At 42.3% G+C, this 11,829-nt stretch overlaps 1 protein-coding gene across 1 annotated transcript in view; it reads left to right on the forward strand.

The window, feature by feature from the left end:
• akap6 (A kinase (PRKA) anchor protein 6) overlaps positions 1-11,829 on the forward strand; it is a 163,654-nt gene that overhangs the window by 144,666 nt on the left and 7,159 nt on the right. Inside the window, exon 12 of the mRNA XM_060932814.1 lies at positions 8,828-9,043. Coding sequence (XP_060788797.1) covers positions 8,828-9,043 — 216 coding nt within the window. The remainder of the gene's footprint in view (positions 1-8,827; positions 9,044-11,829) is intronic.

The following is an 11,829-nucleotide window of genomic DNA, read 5'->3' on the forward strand; positions in this document are numbered from 1 at the left end:
TGTCATGAAATTTCAAATGAGCCAATATTTGGCATGAAATTTCAAAATGTCTCACTTTCGACATTTGATATGTTGTCTATGTTCTATTGTGAATACAATATCAGTTTTTGAGATTTGTAAATTATTGCATTCCATTTTTATTTACAATTTGTACTTTGTCCCAATTTTTTTGGAATCGGGGTTGTATTAAAATCAGTGTTGAGGTAACAAAGTACAAAGATACTGTTGATGATGTTGACATTTTACTGCTTGTAATGAAGTGGGGCAGTTACAGTTTAAATTATTATGATCAATTTACAGTTGTAGTCTTAATTTCAACTCCATTTCTTGCATATACTGTAATACTGTATGTCCGTATAGGACCTGGACCTGACTTATTACATAATTTGTGCTTTACTGTACTACCTGCCAAAGCTGACTTACAAGACATGGACATGACCAATGTTTAGCAAGCTAGAATTTTGAAATGACAAAGGTAGAGAAGATCAGGTGTTAATAAATATTTTTTGAAATGATTGCACACAACAAAGTGTAAGATACCTGAAGTCAGTGTTGTAGTCGAGTCACTAAACCTCAAGTCCAAGTCCAGTCTCAAGTCCCCAGTGTTCAAGTCCGAGTCAAGTCCAAGTCATTAAAAAAATTTCGAGTCGAGTCCACTATCCATCCAAGTCGAGTCCACTATTGATCCGAGTCGAGTCCAACACTCCAACCGCACCATTTGACGGTGGCTGTTTCAGCGCCATTAACATTAGTTTGTTCCTGAACATGACGTATGAACAGGTGAATGTGCATTCTCTTTGTCAGGGAGTGCAAAGTATTCTGTCAGAGACGGTTGGGAGATGGATGTAAGTGCAGAAGGTGTGTTTATTAATACAAGTGAAGACAGGTAAACAATCCAGAACGGCAGGCAAAATCGTAAAACCGTGAAACAGGCAATAGGTCGAGCGAGGCACAAACAGGCTATCGTAGACTCGGCAGAATCAAAGACGAGAAACAGGAAATCAGGGATCAGGAAACCAAACAAGGAAATAAGGCTCAGTAATGTGTCAGCAACGCAACTCAATACTTCGCAAAGTAAGTGTGTTCACAGTTTTTATATAGGTGCGCTGATTGCGCCTTAATCCTGTGCAGCTGCGAGTCGTTTACGGCGTGCACACGAGAGTCTGTTTGGCGCGCACGCTGTCCGGAGCATGCCAGAGAGTCTATCAGATGCATGCGCCAAGGCACGCAGGTGTGACACTCCTGCACGAAATTAGTACACAATAAATGTAGCTATAAATATCTTATGCCAAATTATTATGGCATGTTACAAAAAATAAAGAAAAAATCCGAGTCCTCGTCTCCAATTTGCGAGTCCTAATGCAGTTAATGCACGAGTCCGAGTCCGAGTCATCAGTGCTCAAGTCCAAGTCGAGTCACGAGTCCTTAAAATTAGGGCATGAGTCAGACTCAAGCCCGAGGCCTGGACTCGAGTACTACCAGCCTGCCTGAAGTAACATGTACCAGATGTATTTCAGTGTAAATTTGACATGCTGTCTGTTAAAGCTTCTCATCAAGCAACACACTGGTAATGAAACGAGGATTTGGATTTCTATTTCCTCATTTTCGATAGATAGATAGATAGATAGATAGATAGATAGATAGATAGATAGATAGATAGATAGATAGATAGATAGATAGATTTATTAAACACAAGATCCACTCAGCTGACACTGGTTTCCGTTGGAGATGTGTATAAACTTATGCTAATAATCTATATCTATATTATTAAATTCATAAAATATATAACTAATAAAATAAGTAATATACAATATAGTGAGACAAACATATTATGGTTGATAATGAATAACATTTATATTCCAGGCGGCACGGTGGTGTAGTGGTTAGCAATGTTGCCTCACTCCAAGAAGGTTCCGAGTTCGAGCCCAGCGGCCAATGAAGGCCTTTCTGTGTGGAGTTTGCATGTTCTCCCCGTGTCTGCATGAGTTTCCTCCGGGCGCTCTGGTTTCCCCCGCAGTCCAAAGACATGCAGGTTAGGTTAAATTGACCTTAGGTGTGAATGGTTGTTTGTCTCTGTGTCAGCCCTGCGATGATCTGGCAACTTGTCCAGGGTGTACCCTGGCTCTCACCCATAGTCAGCTGGGATAGGCTCCAGCTTGCCTGCGACCCTGCACAGGATAAGTGGCTACAGATAATGGATGGATGGATTTATATTCCCATCTCATCTCATTATCTGTAGCCGCTTTATCCTGTTCTACAGGGTCGCAGGCAAGCTGGAGCCTATCCCAGCTGACTACAGGCGAAAGGCGGGGTACACCCTGGACAAGTCACCAGGTCATCACAGGGCTGACACATAGACACAGACAACCATTCACACTCACATTCACACCTACGGTCAATTTAGAGTCACCAGTTAACCTAACCTGCATGTCTTTGGACTGTGGGGGAAACCGGAGCACCCGGAGGAAACCCACGCGGACACGGGGAGAACATGCAAACTCCGCACAGAAAGGCCCCCGCCGGCCACGGGGCTTGAACCCAGATCCTCTTGCTGTGAGGCGACAGCGCTAACCACTACACCACCGTGCTGCCCGGATTTATATTCCATTTATAAAAATATATCTAAATACCAGAAAAGTGTTTCCAATGGTCAATTCTAAATTTCTTTGTAGTCTCAGAGTTTTAAACATAATCAGGCAGAGAATTATTTAACATCAAAAAAAGTCAAAGTCCCTTCCATGCCAGGATCTGGTCTTCCCAGGCAATCTCCTGTCCCAGTACTAACCAGCTCTTTTGAGGTGTATGGGTGTGGCGCCGTTCTTCATTTCCAAAGCCCTCGGCCTCTCGCCTATAAAGCTAGGGTTACGGGGGGGGGTAGTCCTCTGGTAACCACAAGAGTTTGACTTCCCTACTCGCATCTGTACTGCAGCATGCCTTGCCAGATGCCAGTAGGTACCATTTTTATGATGGTCTTTGGTATGACCCGACCGTGAGTAGAACTCGCAATCTCCCAGTCGAGACGCGGACACGCTAACCACTAGGCCAACTCGCGGTACGGATTATATAACATGGCGGGTGAAAAAGCAAAAGTCCTATGTCCTGATTTTGAGTTTTTCACAATATGAATATTGTTCTTTACTCTTGTGTTATAATTATGGACATCAGAGTTTTTAACAAAAATTTTACGTCAGTATTCTGGTAGAAGTCCATTCATACATTTGTACATCATCAGACATTTGTCAAATTTCCATCTTTCAACAATAGGAACCCAGTTTAGCTTTCGGAAAAGGACTTCAGAACGTCTATCCCTGACTTTCTTCCTGAGTATCAAGTGTGCGCCTCTTTTCTGTAAACGATAGAGCTTTTCCAACTTACATCTGCATTCAACCAGACCACATCACAATACTCGAAGAGAGGTAAAACCAAGGTGTTGAAGATCATCTTGCTGGTCTTGATATCACTGTATTTTCTATGTTTTTGACTAGCAGAAGTGTATCTCATCATTTTAACCCCGTTATATTCTCCTCAGAACAAAGAGAGTTATATATCCCTTTGCTTTTACTGTGGCTGGTGATTTCTTTCTTAACAAAATACTGACTGGACAATTAGGTGCTTTCATTTTGTTTACAGTTTATAGTCCTACCACTTAATGTTGTTGTAGTGTAATTACTTTATGCAAAAAGTAATGAATAAAGTAATCCCATTGCAGTTAAAAATAATTAGCTTCTAATGGATTACCGTCTTTGAGTAACTTTACCAGTACTGAATAAAAATTTTGAATAAACCATCAGGATGTTACTGTGGCAGTGAAGAAAATGAGACTAATAAAGATATTTTTATAATGTTATATTTATAACCTTCAAAAACATTACTGCATAAAAAAAATATTGAACCACGTGCTGTTTCCTGTGGGGTTTAAAATTTGGACTGCTAATTTGAAAATGTAAAATTTTCTCAATGAATAAATGTAAGCATTAGCACTGGAATATTAGTCACAATCATCATCATCATCATCATCATCATCATTATTTTGGGTTTCCCTGGCCAACTGTGAGCTCTCGCCACACGCTGCTTGCCCTCAATTCCAGAGTGGACTCAAGACCAGTGTCCCGCTTAAGCTGGTCAATGAATGTCAGAAATTGACACACACACACACCCTGCGAGACCCGGCTGTGCTTCAGTTCCCAGAGTACCAGTGGATTTGCTGGGAGGGTCCTTATGTCACATGCAATGGCCAGCCAGTTTCAGCCTATGGGATCTTATTTTTGCCGAGAGCGTGGGTAGGTTTCCATATAGGTCCAAGTTTCTGATGAACTCCCTCCATGTCACATTCAAGACCATTCGCAGCATTCTGGTATCGCATCCATCCAATCTGGCTTCCTGTTCTTTGGTTAGGGTCCACATTTCACAGCCATACAGTAAGATTTATTCAACTGTAACAATGAACAGGCGACATTTCAGCTCATCTGCCATGGATGATTTACAGATCCGGATCAGGTTCTGAAGAGCTTGCCAGGCTTGGGCCTTTCTAACTCTGATATCCTTTTCAAACGAGCTCACGTATGACCCAAGGTACTTAAAATCATCAACAGTCTCGAGGGTCAACCCCTCAAGTGAATATATTGCAGGGTCACCAGCTATGTTGTAGGTCATTATTTTGGTCTTCGCCGCATTCAGCCTGAGGCCCACCTTGTTGCACTTGAGTTCTACACTGTGTAGCCAGGGGTGCAGATCCGATGTCAGGATTGGGGGGGACACAAAAGTGATTTTTTTTTTTTGCCCGTATGCAACTCATACCATGCAACCATAAATCACAACTTCGTAGAGGCTCGCCACATCATTCAAAAAGTACTGCACAGGGAATCATTTGTCTGAAAATACATTTGTTTGTACAATTTTGAATAATTTAGGGGATTTTTATTGGGGGGGACAATTCATGTTTTTCAGAAATTGGGGGGGGTCATCCCCCCCCCCCCCCCCCCCCCCCCCCCCCCCGGGATCTGCACCCATGTAGTGTAGCAGTTCTTTTGACAAGTCAGGTCAGAGTCCTGGAGGACTTTGCTACTGGTAACATTGTAACCCAGTACTACCTGCTGCATGGACGGATGGTCAGCATCTAAACCGGCTCCCCCACTGGTGCAATACCAGTGAGGAGGGTGGCATGACACCCAGCAGGATGAAAAACAAGACGTGTCAAAGGGTGGATAAGCTCATCGAGAGCCAGCGGCCATCATGCAAACCCTGGATTGGGTAGGAGTGGCGACCCCCATCTGACACTAGCTACAGAAAGTCAATGACACAAGAGCTAGTCAATGAAACAAATGCTAAAAATCAAGCCATTGCTTTTGGGATTTTTTTTTAAATCCTTTTATTCCCTATTAATTATTCTGTTCACACTGACCATTTAAATAACTCTCTAAGTAACTCTAGGTGGGATTCATGCTAAATCTAAAGTTTAAGCTCTGTTGTATCGTCAGTCTGATTCCGTCTCTTTCCCTCTCATCGCTTCTGATCAGAAGACTGCAGCCACGGCCCTCGGCCTCATCCTGGGGGCCTTTATCCAGCTAATGAAATGTGACAGTGCAGATATAATATCAATACTTTCTCCATGATTAGGAATAAAGAACTCCTGTTCTTTGGCAAGTACTAAATGCATTAAGGTGCTAAGGGGGGTTGGGGCTGTGGGGTGAATGGGGGAGTGCCAAGCACGGCGTTAGTGTCTTATCAGCAGGTAATGGGGAGCAGACAGGTGACAGCCCAGAGAGGCCTGTTCATTACCCACACAATCGACTGGCCACACATCCTCTCTTATTTTTCATTCTACGTCCAGCGTGCTCGCTTTCATTTACCGACACTAATGAAAAAATGTCCTTATTGATGCTAATATTATCACTTTTCTGCCATTTGTTTGCTTTATCACATTACAGAAGGGTGGGCCACTGTTCATAAGGCATTAGGCTCATCTTGGAAATATGTCAGCTTTCGAAGACAAGAAAAGGGAAAGTAATTACAAAAATGCACCCAGCGTTAAATATTGATATCATGGAAGCGAAACTTTGTCAGGGTACTGAATACATTTTAAATGCAGACTGATTTGATGTGGTGCGCCTGCAACTGTCCTCCTGTCCAAAAGGTTGTTCATTTGAATCCTAGGATTGCCAAAGAGCCAGTGTTGTTCCTCAATCTCTCAATCAAAAGGTGTCAGTGTTTGAATCCCACTTTGCTGGAACATGATAGTGTGTCGATTTTGTGTACGCTGTAGCAGCGCAGTGATTTGAAGCCGGCAAGAGGAATATGGTACGTTTTCTGTGACAATAAGATGAAACTGCAAGCAGTATGAGCTTGGGGAATCTGTGTCTGGGAGCAAATCGTCGACATGAATTCATTACGCTCATTTGCGATAACAAGTGCTTGTGGTTTTAATTGACTTAATCAACAAATAGAATTAATCAGAGATTTCTAATTCATGGTAATTGATTGAATATCCACTGGGTCACTGTCAGTGTGAGATGCCTGTGTCCTTGCCTTAACTGGAGGGGGTTTCGGCTCTGCTTTTCCATCTTGGCTAGATTAATTGAAAATGTTAAAATTGCAGGCGTGGGGAAAAAAAAGAGCGAGATGGAGTGTGCATTTGTTCTCTTAGCAGAGAGGAACAAACAAACCTAGCAAAGCAGCTAGATTGAGTGGCTCTTTTCTACTCATCTGCCATTTTAATCCTCACAAAAAAGCATTAGCCTTAGTGTGTGGGTAATTCCAAGCCCTTCTGACTTGTAAGTGTCTTTTTGTGCATTGAAATTGTATATTTCATATCATGGAACAGAATGAACGTGGATGGAGAGACAAATTGAGGATGAAGAGAAAGCATTAATGGGAGTGTGGGAATTCTCATTTGGTGCAGGATATAGTGATTGAATTTGAAAAACTCCTGGAGGGTCTATGTGATTCAGCTGCATTACGCCACCTCTGTATGCCTCAGGTTTGATTACTGGCTCTGATAGTGAGAAACCTGTAGATTAATACAGTAGGTAAGATGGATTTAGCAAGGCGATAGTGAAGCCAGATTGGGCCGATGAGAAGGAATAGTCATCTAAAGCATTGTGAAGATTGGCTTAGCGCTGGTGCATGCTTGGCGGCAGTTGATCTGATGATACCTTTATTAAAAAGCACCTGATAGATCGGCCCCGTGTGAGCTTCCTCATTTCACTTGCTTCACAGAGAATGGTCAACTGAAAGATGGTTCCCTTGTTTGGCTTCTGTGTTTGTTTCTCTCTCTCTCTCTCTCTTTCTCTCTCCCTCTCTCTCTCTCCTTTTGATATCAGGCTGGGACAACAGAATGCGTTGGCCAGCGGCCAGCTTCTCAGCTATAGCACTCAGCCTGTAGGTCTGAAATGGAGTCATTGTGTAAGTTCACATTCACATACTGCAGGGAAAAGCAGACCACTTTACCGCTCCATGTATTTGGAAAAGCTTTTTAGCAAATATTGGCACACCATAGTCTGCCTGCCCCCTTTGTCAATAAGGCAAGACACATTGGAGGGGGAAGAAATCAAATTTATGAAGCCCAGCAATGAAGAAACAATGAAGCATCAGATTTCTAGAGAGTCTGGAAGTCTAATCGCTCCATATGCTGTTCAGTGTGTTATGATATAGCCTCAGGTTTGTGCCATTTAATCTGTATGAGTGGACTTATGGTATTGATTGAAAACTGGCCATCTAGATTGTTTGCCGTGTGGAGAAGGACTGCATGAAGAGTAGAGGCAGTGAGGGAACAGAACAGTGCTTGTAAAAAGAATGATGTTGACCATCCGCAACACGAACTGTTTGTGTAAGAGGATAAACAGAATCCAGCCAGGCTGACATAAATGTTTGCAAGTTGCTTTGAGAATACACTTTTCCAAACTCTACAAACTACATGCCTGACTTGTCTTATTTTGCATGTGCGTGTTGTTTGTGCATCAGCTTTGAATGTCTCCGAGTTTGCTAAGCGCTACTGTTTCAACTCCCATTCCACAGGATAACTCTATCACACTATGTGCTGACCTCCCTCACCCCCCCTCCTCCTCTGCCATTGCATTTTGCAGTCTCATTACCTGCTTAAAAGATGTGGGGAGCTGTAAATATATGCTAAAGCAGAGGCTGAAACTGCTGAAGAAACAAAATCCAATTTAAATGTAATGGTGTTTAATATTTATTGAAAAATGTAAAGAACGAAACAGGCAGTGCCTTGCAGAGCAGGTTGGATTTACATAAATTGTTCTGGAAATGTTTTTGTCCTATACTGCACATGGAGCAGAGCTTGTCAATTCACGCGGACCACGCTGCATATTTACAGAGAGCTTCGGTACAGGCACAAAGCCATCATCATCCTGAACCCCTTTCACCACATACACGGAATGACCTCTGCAGCGTGCTCTTGTTTGGGGGAATGTGTATGTTATGGCGATTTCATTCCATTATTGTTATAGCTGGGCTCTGGAGCACAGCACTGGGGCTTTGGCCTGTAACTATCAAACAGTGCTGTTTATGGGGGAGAGGGTGGAGGGGACTGTGTGATTTACATGCTCCTGACAGCCTGGATTGTTGTGGAGACCTCATCAGTACAGGGCTCAATTTTCCCTCTCTCTCATTTACTGTTTCTCTCTCTCTCTCTCTCCCCTTCTACCGCTTCCTATTTCTATTTCTTTTATTCAGCTCTCAGCTTAGTGCTCAATAGCAATGCTTCAGTATAGCAATTCATTATATATATATATATATATATATATATATATATATATATATAGGTTCAAAGTTGTCAAAAATATCAAGAATGAGCTCTTTCTCTTTCTAGGCTTTATGCATGGAAGTGCGAGGTCGGAGAAAGGGTATGGCCTCGGTGCTGCGCTTGTGCCAGAGGCTCCTGGAAGGGCCAGAGGAGCAAAGCTCCAAGGCCGATCGTCAATCTCTACAGCTGCTCCAGGTGAACCTCGAGAGGCGCTGGGAAGCCATCGTCATGCAGGTGCTCCAGTGGCAGAGTCACCTCAAGCGTACTCTGGGCCGAGACCAGGTCAGATTAAACACACATAACAGCCACATTTGCTCCAGTAAATAGCTGCCAGTGTGGTATCACTGTTCATGACTGACAACATGTGGAACGAGGGATCTGCAAAGCCACACCACTGAACAAGACAAACTGCATCAACATGAATATATAATAGCTAACATAAACATTCCAGCTGCAAATCCCGTCTTGCACATGTCTAACAGATGTAGTCAATGATGTGTGCATTCTCTGTATAAATAACCACATGACAGCACAAAACCTACGACACTTCCATCCATAGCACATTCAGTAAATCTTATTACACTCATAGCTATTCATTTTCTCAGTATGTGTTTTACCCAGCTCTTAAACCGGCTCTATAAGGGTCAATTTATTCCTTATTCAACTCAGTAGCCCACAGAGCCTAAGTGTTTTTTTTTTTTCCTCAGCTAGAAATATTGTAGCAGTAATATAGAGCAGTACAGCTATAATGGAGCAATAATGGTGATATATAAGGTAGGAAATGTAACCACATATTATCATTCAATAATATAAAATGAAAAAAAAAAGACTCACAGTGTATTACAGAGGAATAATTGACTTGATCTTATTGCGCTAAGTGAGCAACACCATATACAGTAAATGCACTTACAACCAGGACCTGTGTGTAGATTGAGACCATGTAACATTCACCCTTTCTAATGAACCACATTAGGTTCACTGCAAAATAAACAGTGCCCCCCCCACCAAAAAAAAAAAAAAATCCAAACTCCCAACTACTGACTTATAGTAGCTGGATAGCAGTGCTTTAAATGTGAGCGTTAGATTTAGGCTTTTGTTATGCAGATGCTATGCATTCCTGTGTGGCAGCAGTCGGCCTCTGTGGAGTCTGTGTGCAACACACAGAGAAGCCCAGGGACCTGTTTGTGGATGTCCACTCAGTTCTCCGCTCTCATTTACACAAGCAAGACAAACGACTCGGCCCTCTCCAGCTCTGACCTTGCAGGACTGAAGAGCAATTTCACTTTGGAAAGTGTTTAGAAAAGGGGAAGAAAAATAACAGGGAAGGTCTGCTTTTGTTAATACAGTGCTGCGTGTGTGTCCGATGATAAAAATGGCCTTCTGTTGAAAGATTTAGAAGACAAACTTTGCTTGGATTTGTTCTCCATGTTTGAGGATCGAAAAACTTTTTCAGTTTCATCACTTTTTATTTAAGAGCTGTGTTTTATAACACCGTTTTCTATATAAAGGTCAACAGAAGAGGTGGTCGTTTGAAACTCCCTTCCACTGACTCCTACTCAGAGATGAAAAGGAGCAGCTCTTCTTATCTTCTTTATGCCCTGTTCACTTGGTCCTTGTGACATTGCGTGACGTTATTTTGCTATTAATGGCAAGGGAAGGTTCTTGTTGGAATATCGTTTTAAACTGCTTTTGGTGCAGTTGAAGTACAATGCAAGCTGAGGCAGCTTCAATAAACGATTTTCTATTTGATTACACTGATTGATTGTTCGAACTGTTGAAGGTTTTTTTTATCATGCATTAGCAATCCAAGCTTCATCCTAAGCATTTCCTTTATCAGCAAGAAGAGAATAAACAGAAATCTAATAAAAATTCATTATATGCAGTGTATGACATACAAAGCAAGTGTTAGATTTGCCAGTTTATTAGATTAATGAGATAAAAGGATAATATAAATAGACCTCTCACATTAAGAAGGAGCCAAGCAATCTGTTTAATTGTATCCCATGTAGAATTCATGGGTCTAAGCAGAATTTTTAAATAGCAAAACTATTTCACAGCTTAGTGGTGCTTTTTATCTCATTAAAATATGAATGCTAGCTCATGAAGCTCAAAAATCTGTGTATGGCATATATATTTTCCATAGTTTCCATAGTTATGCTGTGCAACAATATTACTATTTGGGACAATATCCTTTTCATTTGCAAGTATTTTCTTATTCATGCCTCACTCTCATAATTGTTGTGTACAATTATATCCATAGCCTGTGTTTTGTTTTGGTTTTTTTGACATTTATTGTTTACTTTACACACATATTCCATCCTCGTTAGTTATGCTATGCTGTGCAATAACATTCGCTACCTGGTGCAATATCCATCCATCCATTATCCGTAACCGCTTATCTTGTATAGGGTCGCAGGCAAGCTGGAGCCTATCCCAACTGACAATGGGCGAGAGGCGGGGTACACCCTGGACAAGTCACCAGATCATTGCAGGGTTAACACATAGAGACAAACAACCATTCACACCTATGGTCAATTTAGAGCCACCAATTAACCTAACCTGCATGGCTTTGGACTGTGGGGGAAACCGGAGCACCCGGAGGAAACTTACGCAGACATGGGGAGAACATGCAGCCTCCACACAGAAAGGCCCTCGTCGGCTGCTGGGATCGAACCCAGGACCTTCTTGCTGTGAGGTGACAGTGCTAACCACTACACCACCATGCCGCGCCCTGGTGCAATATTTCTATTTCTGTTTCAGTTGCCAGTATTTTATTAGTGCAATATTGCTGCTTCAGGTGAAGTACTACTCTTACGTGAGTTCCATTCTTATTTTGTTGTGTACATTACATACAGATCGTGAGTTGGCCTAGTGGTTAGCGTGTCTACATCTCGACCAGGAGATCGCAAGTTCTACTTGCCATCTGGCAAGGCACGCTGCAATACAGATGCTAGTGGGGAAGTCAAACTCTCGCGGTTACCAGAGAACTAGCTCCCCACTGTAATCCTAGCTGTATAGGCAAGAGGCTGAGAGCTATCGAAATGGAGATTGGTGCCACACACATATGC

This window comes from Neoarius graeffei, chromosome 11, assembly GCF_027579695.1.
Source record: "Neoarius graeffei isolate fNeoGra1 chromosome 11, fNeoGra1.pri, whole genome shotgun sequence".
In the NCBI taxonomy this organism is placed as follows: domain Eukaryota; kingdom Metazoa; phylum Chordata; class Actinopteri; order Siluriformes; family Ariidae; genus Neoarius; species Neoarius graeffei.